This window comes from Trifolium pratense, linkage group LG2, assembly GCF_020283565.1.
Source record: "Trifolium pratense cultivar HEN17-A07 linkage group LG2, ARS_RC_1.1, whole genome shotgun sequence".
In the NCBI taxonomy this organism is placed as follows: Eukaryota; Viridiplantae; Streptophyta; class Magnoliopsida; order Fabales; family Fabaceae; genus Trifolium; species Trifolium pratense.
In genome coordinates this window covers 67,562,060-67,587,890 of record NC_060060.1, presented here as the reverse complement: position 1 = coordinate 67,587,890, position 25,831 = coordinate 67,562,060, and the positions used below count along the sequence as shown (strand labels likewise).

Sequence of the window (25,831 nt, the reverse complement as noted above, 5' to 3'; positions counted from 1 at the left end):
GAGTAGTTGTGTACAACACTTAGCTGCTGAAATGTATTCTGCTTCTGTTGTAGACAAAGCTATAGTAGTTTGTCTCTTACTAGCCCAGGAGATAAGGTTTTCACCAACAAATTGACAATTGCCACTTGTGGATTTTCTTTCAATTTTATCTCCAGCATAGTCAGCATCACAGAATCCATTTAGCACATAATCATTGGATTTCTTATAGAGAAGTCCAAGATTAGTTGTTCCTTTCAGATACCTAAAGATTCTCTTTACAGCAGTAAGATGAGATTCTCTAGGATCTGACTGGAATCTTGCACATAAGCATACACTGAATAAAATATCTGGTCTAGAGGCTGTCAGATAGAGTAAGGAACCAATCATACCTCTGTAGACCTTTTGATCTACTTTTCCTTCATCATCTGACTTGCTCATGTTGGTAGTTCAATGCATAGGAGTGTTCATTATCTTGCAGTCATCTAGGTTGAATTTCTTCAGAAGTTCCTTGGTATATTTTGATTGATGAACATAAGTTCCTTCCTTCTTCTGATTGATTTGAATTCCAAGAAAGAATTTCAATTCTCCCATCATGCTCATTTCAAATTCATCCTGCATTATCTTAGAAAAATTATTGCACAAGGAAGCATTAGTTGAACCAAAGATAATATCATCAACATAAATTTGAATGATTAAAATGTCTTCTTTGGTTGTTTTTCTAAAGAGTGTGCAGTCAACCTTCCCTTTCTCAAAACCCTTTTCAAGAAGGAAATTACTGAGTCTATCATACCAAGCTCTTGGAGCTTGTTTCAGACCATACAGTGATTTCTTCAATTTAAAAACATGTTCTGGGTTTGAGACATCTTCAAAACCAGGAGGTTGCTTAACATACACTTCTTCAGAAATAAAACCATTTAAGAAGGCACTCTTAACATCCATTTGATACAAAGTTATTCCATGATTAACAGCATAAGATAGAAGTAACCTGATTGCTTCAAGTCTAGCAACTGGTGCAAAGGTTTCAGTATAGTCAATCCCCTCTTGTTGACTATAACCTTGTGCAACCAATCTAGCCTTGTTTCTTACCACTTCACCTCGTTCATTCAGCTTGTTTCTGAATACCCATTTTGTTCCAATAATGTTCTTGTGTGAAGGTTTGGGCACTAGAGTCCATACATCATTCCTTTGAAATTGATTCAGCTCTTCTTGCATTGCTACAATCCAAGCATCATCTTTCAGAGCTTCATCAATCTTTGAAGGTTCCATCATTGAGATAAGACCAACTAAGGATTCCTCATTTCTCAGTTGAGATCTTGTCTTCCTTGGACTATCCTTGTTGCCTAAGATCAGTTCCTCTGGATGTGATGATTTGTATTTGAAGGTATTTCTTGGGGGCTCATCATCTTCAGACTCATCAACATCAGGTTCAGCAGTTGCTTCAGTTCTTTGTTGTTCAGAGTCTGTAGGAACTGTTATGTTCAGAGGTTCTTCAGAGAATGGATGTTCTGAGTAGTTTGGAATATCTGAATATTGATCCTCTGATACCTGAAATCTAGACAAACCTTCCACAAGCTCTGACACTTGGTCAGGCTCTTTGTCATCAAATTTGACATGCATAGTTTCTTCCACAGTGTGTGTTTCAGAAATATACAGTCTGTATGCTTTTGAGCGTTCAGAATATCCTATAAAGATACCCTTATAACCTCTAGCATCAAATTTCTTTAGATGGACTTTGTTGTTTAAGATATAACATGTACATCCAAACTGATGAAAATAAGAAATGTCAGGCTTTCTTCCTTTGAACAATTCATAAGCAGTTTTGTTCAATTTAGATCTGATATAGATTCTATTTTGAACATAACATGCTGTGTTTACAGCTTCTGCCCATAAAAATTTTGCTACATTAGTTTCATGCATCATGGTTCTGGCCATTTCTTGCAGAGTTCTATTCTTCCTTTCTACAACCCCATTTTGTTGAGGAGTTCTAGGAGAAGAGAATTCATGCAAGATGCCATATTTTTCACAAAAGTTTTCAAAAGGTTCATTTTCAAATTCTCCACCATGATCACTTCTAACTTTTAAAATAGTGTAGCCTTTTTCATTTTGAATTTGTTTGCAGAAGATGCTAAACTCATCATAAGCTTCATCTTTTGTTCTTAAGAATTTTACCCAAGTCCATCTACTGTAATCATCAACAATTACTAATCCATACTTCTTTCCATTGATAGAGGCAGTGTGAACTGGCCCAAAAAGATCAATGTGAAGAAGTTCCAATGGTCTTGAGGTAGAAACAATGTTTTTAGGTTTAAAAGATGATTTTGTAATTTTTCCTTTTTGACAAGAACCACAAAGTGTGTTTGAGTGATATTTGATTTTTGGTAAACCTCTGACAAGGTCAAGCTTACTAAGCTTAGAGATTAACCTCCAGTTAGCATGGCCTAACCTCTTATGCCAGATCCATTTTTCCTCACTCAAGGTCAAAAGACACATCACTTTTTGTTCATTCAAATCAGAAAGATTAATTTTATAAACATTGTTCTTTCTCAGACCTTTGAATATAATGGAGTTATCAGATTGTTTAGATACAGTACATGATTCCTTATTAAAGACAACTACATAACCATTGTCGCAAAATTGACTTATGCTCAATAAGTTATGTTTGAGTCCATCTACTAACCAAACATCATTAATAGATAGGGAAGAATTACCTACTGTACCTGTACCTATTATCTTTCCTTTTTGATTACCTCCAAAGCCAACAGATCCTCCTTCTTTCATAGTCAGCTTAGAAAAAAGTTGTTTGTCACCAGTCATATGCCTTGAACATCCACTATCCAGATACCATGAATGATTCATGATACTTCTTTGAGTGGCAGGCTGTATGAGAAACAACTTTAATCATTGCGATAGAACTCTTCATCATAGTTAATGATAAAGTCATCCCAGTATTCTTCCTCTTCATTTTTCAAGTTCTGATTGTTAACTTGAGAACTTGTCAGCCATTTGTCTAGGACATAAGCCCTTCTTCCTTTGCATAGGACTTGTTTCCATACTCTAGGTAGGACATATCCTTTCCTAGTTGGTAAATCTGAATGATACATTATTTCAGCTTTTGGTACCCATCTTCTGGGTCCACGCTTGTTAGTCCATAAATGCTTACTATGTTGTCTAGTGTTAGAGAAAGATCTTGGTTTGGAATAATAACCTTTTTGAAACCTTTTCTTTTGAGATCTGTTATTATTCCAGGATTTGGATTGTTTATGATTCCAGGGTTTGTATTTATCACCAATCCCATGTTCTGATTGATTATATCTACTGACTCTAGAATCATAAATAATCTGAGTCCTGTACTTCATCTGAGATTTAGAATTTTTTCTTTTAAAAACTTCTGATCTTTCAGATTGACTAGCTTCAGGTACTGAAGTTCCTTTGGATCCAGAATTTGAAGTCTCAGATGTTGAAGCTTTCAGAACTTCTGAACTGATGTTCTCAGGTTCTGAACAACTTCTATCTTCTGAACTTTTCTTTCCAGATCCTGAGGAACTGGGTTCCTCTGAGCTGTCAGCTTCTAAATCACTCAGATCATCATTGTCATTTTCAACAATACCAGGATTCTTTCCCTCTTCACTTGGAGGAACAACATAATAAACCCAAGATTTTCCAACCTTTTTAGCAAAGGTCTTCAGCTTTGAATATGTTCTACCATATTCATAGCCAAGTCCTTCTCCTCTATGTCTCAAAACATTATAAATTCTATTAGCAGCTTTGCTCTTCCCAAGGTTGAGATGCACAAACTGTTGAAGAGCTATTTCCTGCTCATCAATAGGTTTGTGACAAACAGCACAACCCTTTTCAAAGTCATTTACTCTATTCAGAGTTTCTTGATATAGACCTTGAAAATGTTCTGCTTGTTCAGTCAGAGTGTTAAGCTTTTCTTGTAAAACTTTTTGTTTACTTAACACTCTGAGATGTTTCTCAATGACCTTGTTAAGTGCAGTTATAAGTTGAGATTTAGAGCAGTCAGAAAATACCTCATCAGTTACTTCTGAATCTGATTCTGATTCATCTTCTGAATCTGCATCTGAGTCAGTTGAAGCCATCAGGGCTAGATTTGCCTCTTCTTCTTCCTCAACTTCTTCCTCAGATGATAGCTCTTCAAAAGTAGCCATCAGACTCTTTTTCAATTTGCTCTTGAATTGTTGCTTCTTTGAGCTGTATCTTTTGCTTTTGTCTTTAGCAGACATTTCTGGACAATCAGCAATAAAGTGTCCTGGCTTCTTACAGTTGAAGCAGTTCTTCTGATCATCCTTTTTGCTGACAAAATTTCTGGAGTTGTTACCTCTGAAATTTCTTTTGTTAAATCTGTTCCATTGCTGAAACTTGGTGAATAAAGCAAACTCATCTTCACCCATTTCCTCCTCTTGACCATCTGCAGAAGATTCCTCTTCAATGTCAAGAAGCTGAGTCTTAAGAGCTTTAGAAGGAGTCCTAGTTGACTGTAAAGCCACAGACTTGGACTTCTTCTTAGCTTCTGAATCAGCATTCAGAACCATCTCATGGCTTCTGAGATTGCTTATCAGAGCCTCAAGACTCAGAGTCTTGAGATTTTGAGCTTCCTCTATTGCAGTGACCTTGGGTCTCCAAGCAATAGGAAGACTTCTCAGAATCTTCTGAACATGGTCATAGGTGGAATAACTTCTCTTAAGAGCTTTAAGACCAGATACAAGGATTTGAAACCTTGTAAACATAGTCTCAATGTTTTCATCTTGTTGCATAGTGAATAGTTCATATTGCCTTATCAAGAGACTAGCCTTAGCCTCTTGAACCTTTTCATTACCATCATAGGTAGCACACATAGAGTCAAAGATAGATTTAGCAGTAGACTTGTTCTCTATTCTGACATAATCCTCATGTCTAATAGCACCAACAACAATGTCCTTTACTCTATGATGCTTAGTGTAGGTTTTTAAGTTAGCTGGTGTGAGTAACTTTCTATGCTCAATGGACAATCTTCCATGTTCATTTAAGTTTTCAAAAGTTACTCCCAGCTCAACCAAATCCCACAACTCATGATCAATAGCAGTAATATTGCTATACAGTCTTTCCTTCCACCACTCAAATAAAGATGCATCACCATTGAATATAGGGGCTTTTCTATTGCCACTATGTTCATGTGATTCATTACTTAAATAGTCAAAACCAAAAGCATTTCTAGGACCACCACCAGCACCACTGGCCTCACCGGCTTCACCGGTAGTTCTAGTACTACTATCGTCTCCTCCAGACATAGTGTTCTCACAAGATCTTTACTGTCTCACTATTAAGTGAAAGTAACAGACCAGAGCTCTGATACCAATTGAAGGTGTGAAAACACAAGAAGGGGGGGGGGGGGGGGGTTGAATTGTGTTTTAGCTAAGTTAAAACTTTTTCAAGTTCTTAACTCAACTAAGTTAGCAGCGGATAAATAACACAAATAATAACAAGATAGAGAGAGAAAGTACACAGGCAATTTATACTGGTTCCTCTCACAAAACGAGAGTAGTCCAGTCCCCTTGCACTTCCAAGGGATTTCACTATAATCACACAAGATTACACCTGCTCAAGCACACAAGCAAGAGACTTCACAACAATGCTCAAGCACACAAGCTTAAGACTTCACACTTAAGCACACAAGCTTAAGTTTCCTCAAGTAATAGTAAAGTATATGAAAGTATACAGATGCTCTTAGAAGAACCTAAAGAGAGCAAATACAAAGAGTACAGAGTATTTGACTAAAGTGCAAAAACACTTGATAAGAGGTTCAGAGCTTGTATACACAGAATTCAGAGTTTGTTCAGCGCACGTTCAATCCTTAATAATTGTTATTTAATGCAGCTGATCCTTCTAGTATATATATCACCAGAAAAGAGTCGTTGCAAAAAGAACCGTTGGAGTTGATAATCTTTTGTCTTCAAGCAGTCTGTCTTGATGCAGTTTGTTTGTATCTAAACTGAGTAAGAGTTTCAGATACTTTGACTACTGCAGAGTAGACTTTCCTTATTCAGCTAACAAGTCTGAAGACCCACGTTCTCAAGTGAGGACAGACAAAACGAGAGTAGCTGAACTGATCAGGCTTGAAAGGTCCTTTTCTTCATTGGTAGAAGAGTTGACTTGCAAAGGGAATCTTCACAGCTTTCAAAAAGATCTTCAGAGGTTGATGAAGCTTTAGTCACTCAAGAAGTTCTGAAGACTTCATCATCTGAAGGTTGTAACTTCTGAAGTCCAACATCTTCTGAGCGCTTGTGATCTTCTGAATTCACATCCTCTGAGCTTCACTCAGAGCTTATCTGATGCTTATATCTGCGCACTTAAAATAAATTTTTAGTCCTTCCAATTGTTTATTAATACTTTGTTATCATCAAAACCTTTATAGATTTAGGGGCTAACATTTTTAAATCAATTTTGTTCCAACATAGTTTTGAAAGGCTTGTCAGTTACAGCAACATCAAATGTATCAATAGTCCCATTATCACAGCAAACAAAAATATACTTGAAGTTGCAGCTCCTGAGATATTCTTCAAATCCATCAAAAATAGTCTACACATTGAAACAAAATTCTATTAATACACTGACTAACATAACAAATACTATAAAACCAAAAACACAAACATGGAAACTAACCAAAAAGGATCGATTGATGTTATCACTAGTTAACTGGAGATAGAATTCGATGGTATAACCAAACCGAATAAAACGACTATGATAGACAGGAATCTGACAACAACATTCCAGACTTTTGCTGCACATTAAACCAAAAACACCATTACCATAATACAAAACATCAACTTCCTGGTTTACATCAAAACCAAACACATCTTTCATCTCTCTCCATCCAATAGTAAGAAGAGGATGAATAAAACTCTGGTTAAAGATCACAGTATGAAATTTATCATTGTAATCAATAAAGTTCGAACTTTCAAGCAACTCAGCACCATACTCTTTAACAAAATAAGGATCAACTTCACCAAAAATCTGCAATGAAGTTTAAAACAAAATAAACTGTAAAAATAAACAAAATAACCATAACATAAAATGACTACAATCTTTCAAATAACACAAAAAGCAGACAATTATAAAAATGCAGTATATTTTATAAATAAAAACTGAACAAAAGATACAATACTACCTGATTGCTCAAATAAATAGCAGTGAAAGAAGCCAAAGGGGTCAAGTTAAGATATTAACTATACAGACCCATTATCCTAAATCTTAAGTTATTAGAAAACTTGGAAGATATCTGTATGGTACATATAGCAGTCAAGAAAGAAAGAAATTATAGATAAAAACAATTCTAAATATGTTATAATTTGGGTAGAATTGGAATAAAACAATTTGAATACAAAATACAAAGACAAACTCTGACAAATGATGTAAAAATAAATGTTTACACTATGATAGATAAGCAAGGGTTCTGTGGCCGAAAGTAAAACAGAAAGATTGATTAGAATAAAGCCAAAGCAAATATAATATTAAGGGAAAAATGAGTACAACATCAACATTAAATGAAATAACTGTAGCTTTGACAAAAAAGACATATGAAATGCATATTTACATTCCAATCTCACTTCCCTAGGAAAAAATTACTATTCCTCAGCAGAATCATTAAATTGAATGTTCTAAAGGACCCACTTTTGAAGTAAACTCAAGGTTAAGAACCAAAACTAATAAACACAAATAGCTGTAAATTTAGTGAAAGACATGTATCTAATCCATCAAATCCTGCTACTAATTAAAATAAATAAATTTAAATTGAAAGAATAAATTGATAAGACAATACATACAAAATTGAGAAAATGATTAATATATACGCATAAAAATCCAAAACAAAGATTTAACAAATAAGTTAAAATAAAAAATCAACAAACTTCTTGAATACTCTTTAACAAAACATAAAAAAAAAAAAACAAAAAAGTAAAACATACTTAAAAATATTAATAGGATACAAAGAAATATATACAAATAAATATTTACCTTTGATGTTTGTGGTAACAGGAAATCACAAAGTTCGAAAAACTTCTTCATATACAATATTAGTCGTTAACGTCGAAGAAACGCCAGAATCATCAAGAGCTAAAATCTTGAGACCTTTCCTGCTCTTAACTCGAGAAACAGCAACATACAACTGACCGTGAGTGAATACCGGCCTAGGCAAATAAACTCCGACATTTGATAAAGTTTGTCCTTGACTTTTATTTATAGACTTTGCAAAGCACAAACATAGAGGAAATTGACGCCTTGAAAAAGAGATTGAAACATTAGATTCAGAAGGTTGTAAGTCCAACCGAGGGATAAAAACTCTTTCTCCATGGTGCGGACCATTAACAATGTCACCACCAATTACACGTGTTCCAAGTTCCGTGACTATCAATCGAGTTCCATTGCAAAGACCAGAAGATACGTCTACATTTCTAAGCAACATTACGGGAACACCTAACTTAAAACGTAACTTATGGTTAGGCATCCCAGAACATTTAATGTCATTTAAAAACTCGATGGTAATCCATCTTTGATCAATTCCAACATCTTCATCACATTTGCCAACAGTATCACAACTAAGATATTCTTTATAGTCACCAGGTAATAGAGACATAACATAATCATTAACCTTTTCGACCAAATTAAGAGTAGGGGTCAAAATAGCTCGATCTTGGAAGAAAGTATAATCTCCAATGTTATTAATTACTTCCGGATAAATTTGCATCAACAATGTCCCCAATATGATTCCCAGAACTTATAACACGAAGATCTTCTGGTATTTCAACTACAGCCTCACCATCATTCGATTCCCCTAATCTACCGTCACCAATGGCTAAAATCCATTCAGCAAACTCACTCATAGACTTATTATTTTCAATATCATTTGAAAACTGTAACCTCATATTCTGAGTCAACTCCAATACAGAGCACCTACGCCACAAAGGAGATGAATTAATAGTGGCATGAACTATATCAGCTCTACCACCATTTGGTACAACAGGAAGAATTTGCCTAAAGTCACCACCAAATACAACAGTTTTCCCACCAAATGGAAGTTTTGACGCACCAGGAACAACTTTACTCATTACATCACGAAGGCATCTTTCAAAAGCTTCAAAAGCAAGTATATTAATCATGGGAGCTTCATCCCAAATAATTAAACTTGCCATTCCTAAAAGTTGTTCCTTCTTCCCCTTTTTATCAAGTCTACAAACCGCCTCTTCAATTAAGACCAATGGTATTCCAAATTGTGAATGTGCTGTTCTACCACCGGGAAGTAATAAGGAAGCAATACCACTGGATGCTACGTTTAAAACTATTTTACCAACCGATCTAAAATAAAACGACACTGCATTCCACAAATATGTTTTCCCTGATCCACCAAATCCATCAACAAAAAATATTCGACCCAAATTATTTTTGACAGCATCAACTATTTCATGATATGCAGACAATTGTTCTTTGTTTAAACTCATAAACAATTCTTCATGCTTAGCAAACATATCAGAGCAATCATATGACAACTCATTGGCAACAAAAAGATTATCAAATGGATCAATATCCTCAGTATTTATCCGCGGCATACATTCAAAATCATTTAAGCATCTTCCATTTACTCTAAGAATTTTATCAATTTCAACCAAGCAAAGTCTTTTCAACTCCTCATTAGAAATAATCAAATCTACAAAAAATAATTATGCTAAATTTAAAATACATTCAATAAAATTTAAATTAATACTACAAACTCTAGCCATAATGCAGACATGAATAAATGGTACACTACTAACCTGGATTATGGAGAAGTCGCCTTTTAGCATACAAAATACCATCTGCCAATATTTCCCATTTTTTATCCCAAACACGTAAAGGATCGCTCATAGATGATCCTAATAACATGACAAATAGATTTCTGATATAATACCCAGAACCATCAAATAAAGTTCATCAGCAAGTAAAAGTAATTCCCCGCAAGCATCACGATAAGTATCAAATACATGTCCATTAACTGTTCGAATATCTTCAAAACTGGTACAACCAACTTGAACATTCAACAACAATCTCATGTAATATAATTCACGATTGCTAGTTGGAATAAAAGTCAACCTACCAATTGATTGACCTTTTTTTCGTGGACGCCAGCTTTGATTATCAGAATCATACACAAATAGAGTAGGAAATTTGGTGTAAGTCAAACTACGTCCTAGAGAATATTTCTTGTTGGCTTCCATCCAAGCAAGAAACATAGTATTCTTCTTTCTATTTCTAGCCAAAACAGCAACCAAATTTGAATCATCTCTAAATGTTATCCTCTGTTCATGTCGAAGATGAAAAGTCAACCTTGTTACCGGTGGCCATCTGTGGTGAATATCAAAACCAAAAATCCTCCATATAGATTCAGAAGGAGATAAATATCTGCAGTCATAAAACTGCTTAATTTCATCAACATGATCCTCTTTCTCCATTTCAAGAGCAGCAGTCACTCTATCAACTCCTTTAGTAATATACTTGAACAAATACTTAATACAATTTGACTTATTGCAAAACTCAATATTAACATGAGCTTGATATTTCATTATCAAGGAAGGGTTATACGGAACAACATTCCTATTATCTAAACAAACATCCTTCTTTAAAACAGTCATACCCAGATCACGACGACGATAAATGGGATACCCACTTTCATCGAAAGATGTCCTACTTACAAATTTCTTCGGATAAAACTTGGAGCATCGACGATCTTTCATACACGGAGAATACTTTCCTTCCTTACCACAAGGACCATGGATCATAAACTTGCATACAGCGGCATATAATTTTGGAAACCTCCGCTCATCAGGTAACTCAGCAGAAATAACTGAATTGATTGAATCCGGTGACTCAAGTTTGTCACGTTCATCGAGCCACAATAATATATGTGCATGAGGTAAACCACGCTTTTGAAACTCAATAGTATATACACCTGATCACAAAATGAAAAATATATAAATGATATATCAAAAATAAATTGATACTTTAAAAAAATATAACAGAAACTTACTTGCAATAACTCTTCCAAAGTACTGACCCTTTCGGAAATCATTCATCATTTCTTTCAATTTAACTTGAAAAACACGACAGGTGATATCCGGACGATATGGAGCATAATTCTTAGATTTTGATAAATGACGACGGATTTCATCCCATGATGGATTACATGTGACAGTTAGAAATAGATCAGGATATCCAAACTTCTTACAAAGAGCCATTGCATCCTGACAATTGTTAAACATATACCTTCTACCACCAACAAAAGATGCAGGAATTACTACTCGAGATCCAACTAAGGATCCATCAATATCACCACGATCAACTGCTTCTTCAACACCACACAGAAAATCAGCTCTAATTTTTGACTGATTGTTTCTAATAAACGACAAACGTTGAGTTTCAATCATCGAGTACAAATCAACTACAAACTGTTGGAAAAGCCGCCTACTACGGAATAAAACTGAATCCTCAATCACTCTTTCTTGCAATCTAAACGCAATAAACTCACGTAAAGTAACACGGACCCTTTTTTTAAAACCACCAATTCTTGTTAGTTGGTTACGCTTTAATTTTTCATCGTATTGATCCTCACCATAGGGAAACAACAGAGGATACTGTAACGGTATATACTTCTGATGAGTCTCATGAATTCTTTTCAATCTACCATCATTTTTCTGAATAACTATACCTCTTCCATCATCAGTGCTATCAAAATCACCAACAATAAGAGCATCAACTTCGCTAATATGAGGAACATTATAAGTTCTGGGATCAAAGTTTCGATTACGAAATAGTCGTAATTTCACAGGCACAACCTGGTTCACCCTACAAAAATCCCTAACCATTCGGAAACTTTTAGCCAACTGATTGTGTTCATCCATAACTTTCATTAAATCCTCAACCAATGATACTTCTAATTGATTCAGCGAAGTTCCATCACTATAATAACAGAAGACACAAAACTTAAATAAATATAAAAAATTCTATAAAACAAATATATAAAATAACAACAAAAAGAAAAACTTATGGTTTACCTAAAATGTGACATACGATTTTGAACCTCATTTTCTGTATCATATACATAAAGTTGAGCAAACTTTGGTCTGTCACCTTCATTTGGTACCAAACTTCCTATTCTATGATAATTTTGCCCAGAAATTACAAAATTAGGAGGACCTTGACCATCTTTCCCAACAGTTTGAACTTTACCACCAAATGAAGTAAAAGAAAACATATTGTTGTAGCACCTTATATGTGAAATAAAATTAATACTCCTAGACTCACGACCAGAAAACAAATCTCTAATTAAAGATGGAGGCTCAATCATAGGGGACAGAGTGATTTCTCCCTTCATGCAACAGAGAGAAATTTCAGGAAGAATTGACTATGTGTAAACTCCAACTGTTTCACCTTTCCAAACCATAGCCGCACATTTCGGACAACAAACATTCATATCCCCAATATCTTTATATTCTGTAAAAATAAAATAAAACTTACAAAACAACATATACATAACCCAAATTTTAAAAAACAAACATACGAAAAATATATAACAATACCCTGTATTTCTGCAACACGAAATATCTCGGCATTTGATAACTGTATATCAATAACCAAAGAACTATCAACTAAGTTATCAACTACATCAGTCCGTATTCTTCCAGAAAATGAATCAACCTCAACCCTCGAATCAGATGGCAAATTCTTAGTGGAAGACACTAAGTAGACAAAAACCATAATTAAAAAACCAAGATATAACAAATGTCCAACACTTAGAAGAATACATGATTTGAATAACTTACATTTACGTCTAACAAAGGACTTTTTACGACAAAAACGAACACCTAATCTCTTCAATTTCATTTTTTCCATTCGTTCCAGACGTTTCTTTCTAGAACAATTTTCACCAATAAAATTGCTTCTATCAATTCTATGAACTACAAAAAAATTACCAAAAATAAAAACAATTAAATAAAGAAAACAACATAATTGAACAAAAATCAACAAATCTTAACAAAAACAACAAACCAAAATAAAATCAACTAACCAACGCTATTAGAATTAGACAAAAAAGTTTTTCTTTTGGCATCCAGCTTATCTTTCCTTTGTTTGCGATTGAATTTAGCAGATCTTTCAACATACCCTTCATAAGATTTAACAGGTTAATAACTACTACAACCTGATTAAAAACTATAAATACAATTGAAAATGACGCAATATAGTTAAGTGAATAATATATCAACTATAACAAACAGATAATAAAATAAAACAGAAACTAACCTCTGTTAGCTAACAAAACAGAACTTTTATTTGCATCATCCTTTCTTCTATTATTCAACTTCTCCCTCCTCAATTTACGCCTAAATTTAGCTAACCTTTCACGATCACCATCATCATCATTACAAACATTCATCCCACAACTAAATGTATACAACCTAAAGAAGATTAAATCACAATTTTGAAATTCTTTTTTTCAAATCCCTAAGAGGTAAAAAAGAGAGAAATTAAAAGAGGCCTAAAGTGAAGCTTAATGATAGAGAAAAAAACAGATAAATTCCAATAATTGATGCTTAATTAACCTAGAAGTAGTTCACGGACACCCTAAAAAACAAATCTCACTACCACTATAGTTAATGCTGAATTATTAAAATACCGGTATCTTTTTTAATAAAAAAATATATCAATAGCTCAAAACAATTAATAAAAACTACAAATAAAAAATAGTATATATTAATAATTTTTTAAAAAAATTACGAAATTTTTAAAAAATATGAGAAAGTTAAGTAAGTAAGTAATATAAAATTTATATTTTTATTTAAAATCACAAATATTATTCTGATTAAGTTTATAATCGAAAAAATATTCATTTTTATTATGAACAGAATTAAATTTATCGAGGATTTGGGGCTAAAAAATAAAAGTAAAACAAATGAGGAAACTATTTTCTAAAATAGTATAAAGAAATTTAAAATGATATAATATGCAAAGGGGAACTAACCCTTATCAGGTCAGCAATTTATTAAACAGTTATGGGTCAACTCACTGGTTTTTAAGCAGACCACTTAAGAAATTAAAATAATTATTTCAAAAAATTATAATTTTATTATTATTATATTTTGGACCTATTTTTATGCATAAATTCATATATGATTATTTTTATTCTTTTGTTATTTCATTTTTATTATTTGAGTTTTTTTCCTATCTATAATCTGTTTTATTGATATTTTTAAGGATAGTTTTTTTTTTTTTTTTTTTATTCATTAACAACGAATGATATGAAACTTTGAATATAATTATTTTAAGCCTATCATCTTTTGATTATATTTATTTTATATTCTTTCTATATTTTTGTTTTTTTTTTACTTAAATTACCACTTTATTTGACCAAATCCATCAAGACCGAGTCAAGTAGGACCAGGGGGGACCTTCGACAGCTCTAGTCATATGTAGACATACTTGTAATTAAAGCAAGAAACCATTTAGTGGACAACTTTGGTTATAAAAAAAAACAAAATATCAAGGAACAACTTTTTGTTTAACAAATATTCACATTTACAAAAATTGAAAAATAAAGAATATAAAATTTAAATACAATTATTTTTAACAAAATAATAGGTACTTAACTAACGAAAATAAATAATAAAAAATTAAACTAATCCTATACTGTCACATATAATAAACACCTTTAACCTTAATGCTATGTTTCGATTGATGGTACATAACAGAACGGAGCGGAATGGAACATAATGAAATTGAGTTGAGTGGGAACACAAATTTTGCTCCATTGTTTGAATAAAACACTACCAATTAAAGATACATGCATGCACAAACATCTCCCGTAATAAAGGTAGGCAAGAATGAAATAAAAGAATAAGAGTAAAGTAGTAATAACATAAAAATAAGGTTTCATTCCATTGTATACACACCAAATTGAGGGGAATAAAAAATCGAAGGAATGAGTGGTACGGAATGGATTCCATCATGTATACATCTCAAATAATGGAATTTTAACTTTATGTCACTCCACTACACTCCATTCCATCAGATACCCTAATCCAAACATAGCCTAAAAGAAAATAAACACCTTCCCAAACGATGCATAAGTAAACAATAAATTTTTAATGTTAATAAAATAAAAACTCAGAACCATATTATAACATAAACAACCCAAAAGCTAGAATACAGATTTCTGATTAGAGTTCAAAACAAACATAGAGTTCAACCTTAGATTATATTACATAACATAAGAACTATAAAATAAAACCACTGTCAAAACAAAATAAGACAAATAATTAAACAGCTAACTGACAGCTTCCTCCATCAATGAAACTTGAAACAGCATCATCTGCACTTTTGTAAATTCTTACGACGAATAATTTCAACTTGCAAAACATCCGGAGGATGATCAAATTGAAATCGCAGCTCATCTCCCTCCCGAAGATTATTAGCCCTGACCCAATCATACCATCCATCAGTTAAATACCTTTCCTTTATCTTATTCTTTCTTTTAGCCTTGCTAATTTTACACTTGACTCCATTTAAATTATGCAGAGTTTCAATAAAAACATGGTACTGTCCCCTAAGTACATATTTCGCAGTTGCCGGAGGAAAATGCTGTAACATAAAATATATAAAATAAGTTTAACCTTGATGATAAACACTTTAACTTTATAAAACATCATAAACAATAAAAATAATCATAACTCACCAAAACTTGTAATTTTCTTTTGTCAGCATAAGATTTGCTGACGGTGAGCTTCCAACCATACAAACGATCGTTAACAAACTCACGCATCACAATGTTCGAAGAATCAGATAAATCAGATGGATAACCAACAGATTCAACAAAGGAAGAGTTTGTGCTATCATTATCAGACTCAGAAATTTGCTTTTCAAACAAATCATCCCCAGAAACACTAACAAAGTTTTCATCTTTTATAATAGTCATTTTAAAACGATTCTCTATACCCTGATAATCAAGAACTACTTGAGTAGGTTCACTTAAGCCAAATACACTTGCAACATATCCCCCTCGAGTCATGTAACAATCATCGTCATCAACACAGAGTTTAACCCCACAACTTTTTCCATTTGCACCATCAATCCAACCATACCACTGATTCTGCTTCTGCAATTCCTTAATCCAAAATGCTTTGAATTTCGGACAGATGTTAATATTATCCTATATCAAGATAAACATAACAATTTTATAAAAAACCTACAAAATTTTATACCATTTCAGAAAGAAAACTGTTGCAAAAAATTTAATACAACAATACCTTTCGTGGATAAATAATAGTTTGAAATGACTTGAGTTTCTGCTTTACAACTTGCAATCTCGTCAATCTTCAAATCAAAACAACAAAAAAAATAAACAATAAAAGAAAACTAATGAAAAACAACATAACGACAATTCAAACAATTATCAAACCGACAAACAAAAATAATATATTCATAATTCATTGAATGATATACTTCAAAACCATGACAAATTAAACAAATAACCGAAACAATCGCGGCTGGAAAAAATTAGGGTTTACCAAAAAAATCCCAGAAAGTTTCAAAACTACTTTTATAAATATCTGAAATCAATTTAGAGGGTAACATTTAAAAAAATGAAATCATAATGTTTGTAAGATTAATATATTTAAAAATAAACACAACGATAATCACTGAAAATCAAAAAAGATAAATATATAATACATTGAATCGAAAATTTATAAGCAAAAATAACATACATATTAGAGACAAAACAAACAGAAAACGATAGAACATACCTTCTGGAAGAAAATGAAGCCATCGAAATCCAAAGAGTACACGAGATTTACACTTGTGCTAGATAACGACGGTATGTTTTTTCTTTTGATAAGCAGATAACGACAGTAGCTAGTAGGATAAAAAGAAATCTTGAAACACTGCAACAAAAGGAATAAAATAACGCAATGGGACCTTGTGTTTTATTTGGTCGGGCCAAAAACTGCTAAGCCCAAACGTGCAAATCCAATAAGTTAAAAATCTTATTTTTTTTTTTAGTATAGCAACAAAACATTTAAATTAACTCATAAAGAGTACAACAAAGCACTAATATTTTAATTTTAATATATATATATATAAATATAAATTTGATTAATATCAAAAACTACTTTAACAAAAAACAAAAACCAAATAAAATATAAAATTAGCTATATATAAAGTTAAACAAAAATATCTAAAAAACTATATTATTCATAAAAAAATTACTTAAAATTTAAAAGCATGTAAACCAAAAATAAATAAGACGGAAAAGTTAAAAAAATATAATGTGTTTGTTTTTAAGATATTATAAGTGAAAAATTAGATAAACCAAGTTTTGAGAAATGTGTTTGTTTTTTAGATATTATAAGAAAAAATTGAGATAAGTAAAAATTTAAAAAGCTTAAAGAAAAGGCTATGTTTGTTACGTTGATAACACGAAAAAACACATGTAGATGAGATAAACCACATTTTTGAAGCTCAAAAATAAAAATACTTAAATATAAAATGGAAAGTATATAAAAATTAGATCAATTCCATACAATACTTTAGTGCCTAGTGTTTTTACACATAAGACAATTTAGTTATAAGCATATTACAAAAAAATCAAAAACTAAACAATAAAAAATATATCGAAAACCAAAATTTCATTAATGTAACATAATTTGCCTTAAATCGATGACTAAGATAAACACATAAGTAGGATATTTTAATGGTACAACAACAAATATAAAAACTTATATTAATTTATAAATACACTATAATCGATCTTTAATATGAGCAAAAATCAAAACATATTCAACTTAAATATTAGTCAAAAACAATTCGACTAATTAAATAAATATGTTTTGAGTTTTGGTTAAAAACCGAATATAGTAATATACAACTAATAAAATAGTTATACAACATTAGGATAAAAAGACAAATTTAGTCAAACACAAAACATTTGAAAAATACTACAACAATAACTTATCAAATAAAAAACAAACTGACAAACTTAGTTTCCTTCACTCTGATATAAATTTCCATTTCTTCATATCAACCATCTTGCAGAAATACAACTGTTGCCAAAATGCAATGGTTTCATGCATCACACCCTTAGATAATATTGGAAGAAGATACATCCACATTGACTCCACCCATAGACAGGATATGCTCATTTCGAATTTTAAACAGCTTATATTTTTCATGGTACTGAGGAGCTGCATCATCTATAATTGTTTGCAAAGCATCCACCACCAACGGTTTCTTCCCAGCAAAAATGGATTCAGGCGGAATAGCTAAGGAATCAGAAGCTAAATCAGAGGAAGCTGTCTGAAAGATACACTGCAAACAAAGTTTCGAATTTTGGCAAAATCATGAACTACTCAAAAGAAAAAATAATCAATGTTTTATAAAACACACAAATCTTATATCTTAGGATTAAAAACCTTAGTTGGGGTGAAATTGTTGTCATTCAAGTAAAACTGACGAATAACATCAACACCATCGCTTATTCTCACCACTTCAACAATATCATTGGATAGTTCATCCACTTTTTGATTTTTTTTACAATCAACAACACTTTCTTATCACTTAATGCTTTTGCACCATCCACACTTAGAGCAAAGGTAGATCCCTTAAAAAAATCCAGAGAAAACAACATTAAAATTATAATCACCAATGAATGAGACCAATTCTTTGAGAAATAACAATTAAGGAATAAAGTATACATTATTTTCAATTGATTCAATTCCATAAAGCAAACTCTCAAACATTGGCAACAACACACAAGATGTGCTATCTTGAAGTGCAATTTGAAGCTGGCACCTAAAAGGATCAAAGGTAACAAAACCATTATCCAACCAAATAAACCAAAAAACAGAACAAATTATGAAAAACAAATAACAGGAAACAATACTTTGATGTAGTGCCAAAAACAGTATGATGACAACGACCGCAATAATATGATCCAGCCACAAACTCCAAAAAATCACCACAATGACAAACAGGATAAAACCACTGATCAACTTTGAAGAGCCCAACAATCTTCACACATAATACAAACAAACCATCTTCCAAAGAATGGACAAATTCATAGAGAGTCTTGTGAGGATACAACCCATTAAACTCTAACTCTTTGCATGGTTTGGAACCTGAATAATACTGATTCTCAGAGGAAATATCGGGAACAGACATATATCCCATCCTGAAAAATTTAAAACAAACCAAAACTTAAAAAATAGAACAATCAAATGCACAAAAAATATGAAATGAACAATACATAAAATAATGATACGAAACCAAACTTACTCAATCTTAAATTGATCCACCTCCAAAATAGCAGGACTCAATAGAACTCTAGTAACAGCTTCAACAGTTTCAACAAAAACAAACCCTTTGCAAAGAATGAAAAATACATAACAAAATATACATCAATTTGAGAATAAATAACTATAATGATAAGAACCCAACAAAGTAAGTTTAACTTCAACCAACCTTGTTTGCATTTAACCATAACAAACTGCAAAACTAAAATTGGCAACTGAGAGGAATTTTCATACATCATATCCTTGAATTGATCAGCATATTCTCCATATAGCAAACACTCACAAATTCCTCTTGAACATGGAACATAAGATGATTAACAAAAAAAATAAAAAACAAAACAACAACACATTTGGAAATACATTTAATTAAACACTCAAATACCTCTTATCAGCTATTGTAACTTTGACAGCACCTGTATCATTAGCTGGATTGGAATGAAAATCAGTTACCACACCAATAACATCTACAATAAGTTAACATCACAAAAAAAAGTCACTAACTGCTTATCACCATTCATACCAACTATCTAACTCATAAATACAAAAAAATTACATACCAATAAGGTAAGATAAGCCATTTCGGTAGTTCATAATCATTTGAGAATCGAAAAAAATGAAGGAATAGCGGGGAATATATAAACTTTGAGATGGCACAATCTCTGTTTTGGGACAAAACAATAACTTGTGTGGATTCATACAAAAGTTAATGTTATCTTCAACTTTGAAATAACTCATAGTGTAGACAAAGTCTTCACATAAAACCTTGGAAAAGATATAAACACAATCAGAAGGAACAATTGCATGGATCCTTTTACTCTGCTCATAAGAAAAAACAAAAAGATTGTCATGAAAACCTGTAAACAGGTAAATTCAAAAACAGTAAAAATATAAACAAAATATAAAAACCACAAGCCTTAAAACTATTACCCCCATATCAAGTAATATAAGTTCTATTTTCATAATTTTTTCTGGATCCAACGGGCTTTTGACATCCCACCTTCTCAATAACCTAACCTTAATACACCACTCAAATGTAGAAGTATTGAGAGAATGCAAAGGAGAGTATCGAGTAAACAAACTCATAATCTACCTTAGATAACCACACTACACCAACAAAGGTTCAATGATATAAAACTTAAAACGATTTGAAAACACGTGCATGAGTCTGAATATAAAGAACATAAAGAGAACTTTCAACAATGGAAGTTACATAACAGTCCTTTTAAGTTGAAAAAAGTCAAAAACCAACCAAAAACAGCCTTATCGATTAAGGCAAAATACAGAAACTTAATTAACTATGGAAGTATTAGACATATGCATTAATGGTGATAAGCAGTGAGTGACTACTTGAGGCTTTTTTTCACTCCTTGATGGTGATAACCAAATCATCACAAATTTGTTGAGTAGACTACACAAATAAAAGCACTAACCATATTAATACTCAATTAAGGAAATTCTAGGTTAAACTATTTAGAAATTATAACATCTTAAAAATCAACAATAAATGATACCAAACATCCACAAAAACTAAATAAATTACCACCTAAAAAAAAATTAAGAGTTAAATAAACATTTATAGATTAATCTAAATTTTTTTGTTTCAGATTAATTCATTAAGTTTCAAACATTTTAAGGTCACAATTCATTTATTTTTTGTCAAACCAATCCAAATAGAAAAAAACACTTAATGAATAATTAACTAAAATAATAAACTATAAAAAAAATAACATTTATCTCAACATTTAATAAATTATAAAATTAGAAATATGATAATGTAATCAATTTACAAAAAAGAAAAAATTTAAAATAAACACACAAGATTTTACTAATTATCCTTCTATTAATTTATTATTATAAAGACTTTATCATGAATTAAATATCAACCATAAAGTAAGCTGTACACACTTTTAAAACTTGAAACTAAACTTATTTTATCAATTGATAACAATATTCTACTAAAATTTTGGGATAACAACAATTTGTTAAATTTTTATTCTCTTTATAATCATATTTACAACAAAAAAATTATATGAAAACTGATGTAAATAATAAAAGATTTGGATTCAAGTATAACACATTTTAAGATATAAAAAATGAAATAAATAGTAACAAATTGACACTAACATGTGTATGACATTTTCAAATATTAAAAGTAGTGTAAATACTAAAATATTTAGACTAAGATGTCTTTAACATTTTTATATATCAAATGCAAGGTAAATACTAAGAAATTTCAACTAAGATGTCTACAATATTTTCATATATCAAAAGTAGCATAAATATTAAGATATTCTGATTAAGGCATCAATAAAATTTTTCAAAATCAAAAACAGCATAAGTTAGATTTAATAAACTAAGATATCTATAACATCTTGAGATATTAAAAGTAGGGTAAATTAGCGATGACAATTTGATCTATACCTAGAGGGTATCTGTAACGACCCATTTTTCGTATTCGTATATTTTATTAAATGTTATTTTATTTATTAATTGGCTTTTATTATTTTAGTGAGCGGCGAATAATTATTTAGCCGAGCGTAAGTTATTAGACGCGAGAACCTTTGTTTTGGGCTTAATGGGCGTGAGAGGCAATGGGCCTAAGCCATTTGGGCTTGGTTCATGACAATGGAAAGTAGTATAAGTAGCAAGTCAAACACATGAATAGTATCACAATTCATTTCTTTGAGTTTGAGTGAGTAAGAGCAAGAGCAAAGCTAAGCTAGGGTTTTGGCTAGGAGAATCACGAGCAAGAGAGGAGAGGAAAGGCTTGGATCATCATCTTTGCTTAAGGTAAGAGATTAGAATTCATGATTCTTGAGTGGCAAGGAGAGGGGAGATTGTCTATGTCTCCATTCCCGAACTCTCCCACTCGATTTCTTTTAGACTTTTGATTAAGCTTTTGTATGTGAGTGTGATGTTCTTCATCATCACTTTGTATGTGTTAATCACTAGCTTGATTCCATGAAAAATATGTATGTGTTTGGATCATATTGAAAAAGTTTATGAAAGTTGCTTAAAACCCAAGTAATTGGCATGATTTTGATTGTTTGAGGTATTTGGATGTTTGGAAGGGATGATTAATGTTCCTTGATACCATATATGCTTGAAATAGCTGTTTATAAGAATTTATAACATGTTTGAATGAATTTTTGAGTTGATTCAATGTTAAACCGCCTTATTGAAACTCAAGAACAGATATTTTTCTGGTATAGTTCGCTAAGCGACCAGGAGTTCGCTGTAGCGAACATGTTCGTTGAAGCTCGCCAATGCTCGCCATGAGCAGGTGACTTCCTGGTGAGGTTCGCCATGTCTCGCTGAGGCTTCGCTTAGCGAAGGCCTCTGTGACAGCAATTTTTGTTGATGTTTGTAAGTGTGATTAGGCACTTGTAACATGGTTTAAGGGTATCCTTACATGATTGTTGATACTGTTAATGCTTATTGTTAATCGTTATATGATTGTTAAACGTGTATGCAATAAGTTGTAGCTTAAAGTGAGCAATGTTATGTTTTGGCATTAATTTGTAATGTTAAGTGAATGTGTTAGGATTGTGTTCCCGCATTCATAAAAGAGTAGCTTCGAGCTAGAGGATATCATATGGTTGATATGTGTATGCATACATGCATTCATGATTGTATGTGAACATTGGAAACTTGGGTTCCAATAACGAAAATGGTTTATGTGTCCATAATGAAGCCGAGGATCGGATTAGATGAATCCATGAGTCCGGAGTTGCTATCCAACAGGATATAAAACTGTGTTGGCTTATCCAAGGGAGATAAGATGGTTCGGTAAGTTCCGACATATCCAGCAAGATATAAAACTGTTCTTGGTCCACCGTTGGTGAGACACCTTGGTACCACATGCATTTAGTTATGTCTAGGGATGGCATGACAGTGAATTAATTGGCATTAGATACCTTAGGGTAAATGCGCATATATTTGATAAATGGTATGTGACATTATTGGGTTGAATTGTGTTGAACTTTATTAATTGATAATTGTTTAGTGCGATGTTTTTGGCGTGAGTTAGAATATGTATGATGTAGTTCGAAAGTGTAAGACCTTTCTTATGCTCGTATGTTATGCGATTATGTTTTCTAACTCTCTGCTTTGTGTTATTTGCTGGACCTTTGGGGGTTCAGATATTCAGGCCGAGGACTGTGCCAACGTTTAGACTGCTGTTTTAGCGTGGTGTTGAAGTACCTTTTGGTGAGGAGACTTAGCATAGATTTCTCCTGTTAGTACTAGCTTTTGGTTAGAGTTTGTAAATAGTAAATGCTCTGGTAATGTAACATCGAGTCGGGGATTACGCTTGGATTTCATCGTATATCGGTGTTACCTTTTGATATGCTAGTTCTTGTATAAGTGACATCCTTAGGGATGAATATGGCTTATGTATATATATGCATGCTTGGTTAGATTGAATCCGCTGTTGCTTTTCATGTTAAACTTCATGATGCTCTGTGTGTATGCTTGTGTTTTAATTACCGCGTGGCACTCTGCCTTTACACTTGTTGAAAAGTTTTTAAAATTACGTTTTTAAGGGTAGTATGGGTTAGGGTGTTACAATAGTGGTATCAGAGCAGGTCGGTTCGTGTGAACCAATTAGGACTTTTCTTTTCCCCGTATGAGCATGTGTAGGGAACACTGTTAGTACTTTCTAACGTCTAGTTGTGATTCGTTCAGGAATCATGGCTGCTGCGAGAACGAATGCCCAGATTGCGGAGGCTTTGGCCGCACTCACCAACATAGTGGTTAGAGATCATCAACCTGGAAGAGAGGTAGAGATGAGGTTGGAACGGTTCATGAAGCAGAAACCGCCAACATTTACCGGAGGTTACAACCCGGATGGAGCTCACAAGTGGCTGGAGGAACTTGAAATAATTTTTGAAGCAATGGATTGTTCCGAGGAAGGGAAGATAACCCTTGGAACATATGTGTTGCGCGAGGAAGCGAACGTGTGGTAGAAGAACGCCAAGTTGAGGCTAGGACCCGGTGGTATGGCTATACCATGGGCAATGTTTAAAAGAGAATTTTTGGTTAAGTATTTTCCTGTTGATGTGAAGAACAAGAAAGTGGTGGAATTCATGGAGTTGAAACAGGGAAATATGACGGTAGCTGACTATGCCGTCAAGTTTGAGACTTTGTGTGCGTTTAGTCCGCATTACAACACTTTGGAAGCGGAGAACGACAAGTGCGTGAAGTTTGAAAGTGGTCTACGTCCAGACATTAAACATATGATTGGATTTTCACAGATAAGGGATTTTGCGACCCTTGTGAACAAGAGTAGGATCTGTGATGAAGATGGTAGGGCAAAGGTGAACTACTACAAAGCTGTGAACGACCGAAAAGGGAAAGGACAAGAGCGCGGAAAACCTTATGACAACCGCGGTAAAGGGAATACAAGTGGTGGTAAGAAGCCGGTGAATGGGAATTGTTACAACTGTGGAGAACGGGGTCATATGTCTTATGATTGCCCGAAGAAGGGAGATAGGTGTAAGAATTGTGGAAAGCTAGGCCACAAGACCGAAGCTTGCAGAGTAAAAGTGGTGTGTTTCAATTGTGGTGAAGAAGGCCACAAGAGTCCGACTTGTAAGAAGCCCAAGAAGGTGATGGGCAAGGTTTTTGCTTTGAGTGGAGAGGATGCTAGCCTTGAGGACAATCTCATTAGAGGTACGTGTTTCATCTATGACACTCCTTTAATTGCGATTATAGATACGGGAGCGACGCATTCTTTTATTTCTTTGGATTGTGCGAAGCGTCTTAGTATTCCTTTAACGGATATGACGGGTAGGATGGAAATAGAAACTCCTGCTAATGGTTCAGTGATTACCCGACAAGTATGTCGTAATTGCCCCGTAACCATTTTTGGTAGGCACTTTGGTATGGATTTAGTGTGTATTCCACTTAGTGGTATGGATGTAATTTTTGGTATGAATTGGTTAATCTTCAACCGAATTCATATCAACTGTCGTGAGAAGGCCGTTGTTTTTCCGAAGTCGGAGGAGAACTTGCATTTGATGAGCGGGAAGGAAGTATCGGAAGCGTTGAAAGAACATGCCGAGATGTTCATGATGTTTGCATCATTGAAACTCGAAGGAGGAGTTAAGGTAGAAGAGTTACCGATCGTTTGTGAATTCCCAGATGTGTTTCCGGATGATATATCTGACGTGCCTCCAAAGCGAGAGGTAGAGTTTTCTATCGACCTAGTACCTGGAACTAGTCCGATATCGATGGCGCCGTATCGAATGTCAGCGTCAGAGTTGAATGAGTTGAAGAAGCAACTTGAAGAGCTGCTTGAAAAGAGGTTTGTTCGACCGAGTGTTTCGCCATGGGGAGCACCGGTATTGCTTGTGAAGAAGAAAGATGGAAGCATGAGATTATGTATAGACTATCGTCAGTTGAACAAAGTGACGATCAAGAATAAATATCCACTTCCGAGGATAGATGATTTGATGGATCAACTAGTTGGAGCTTGCGTGTTTAGT

General features: G+C 33.0%; 2 protein-coding genes and 1 pseudogene across 2 annotated transcripts; all 3 read right to left on the bottom strand.

Annotated features, from left to right (window-relative positions):
- Positions 1-6,414: 6,414 nt before the first annotated feature.
- LOC123905280 lies at positions 6,415-7,216 on the bottom strand. The gene is made up of 4 exons (XM_045954892.1): positions 7,213-7,216; positions 7,137-7,144; positions 6,640-6,990; positions 6,415-6,555 (listed from the first exon to the last, which is right to left on the bottom strand). The coding sequence occupies exons 1-4, from the start codon at positions 7,214-7,216 to the stop codon at positions 6,415-6,417; spliced, it is 504 nt and encodes a 167-aa protein (XP_045810848.1).
- A 798-nt stretch (positions 7,217-8,014) lies between these two features.
- On the bottom strand, positions 8,015-12,894 carry LOC123905279 (annotated as a pseudogene).
- Positions 12,895-18,132: 5,238 nt separating this feature from the next.
- Positions 18,133-21,789, bottom strand: LOC123905278. The gene is made up of 9 exons (XM_045954891.1): positions 21,765-21,789; positions 19,901-20,197; positions 19,726-19,807; positions 19,513-19,634; positions 19,327-19,411; positions 18,935-19,222; positions 18,747-18,843; positions 18,587-18,652; positions 18,133-18,360 (listed from the first exon to the last, which is right to left on the bottom strand). Exons 1-9 carry the CDS (start codon positions 21,787-21,789, stop codon positions 18,133-18,135), a joined length of 1,290 nt encoding a protein of 429 aa, XP_045810847.1.
- Positions 21,790-25,831: the final 4,042 nt, after the last annotated feature.

What these genes read in the sequence shown, in the direction of transcription:
- LOC123905280 (XM_045954892.1), bottom strand. An exon ending in ACATCAATCGATCCTTTTTG is followed by an intron (nt 6,556 to 6,639) that starts GTTAGTTTCCAT and finishes TTCAATGTGTAG; the next exon opens with ACTATTTTTGATGGATTTGA.
- LOC123905278 (XM_045954891.1), bottom strand. Translation starts at nt 21,789, where the DNA reads ATGGGTCGTTACAGATACCCTCTAG. An exon ending in TCGTTACAGATACCCTCTAG is followed by an intron (nt 20,198 to 21,764) that starts GTATAGATCAAA and finishes ACCTGTTTACAG; the next exon opens with GTTTTCATGACAATCTTTTT. An exon ending in ATAAGAAAGTGTTGTTGATT is followed by an intron (nt 18,361 to 18,586) that starts GTAAAAAAAATC and finishes CTTTGTTTGCAG; the next exon opens with TGTATCTTTCAGACAGCTTC.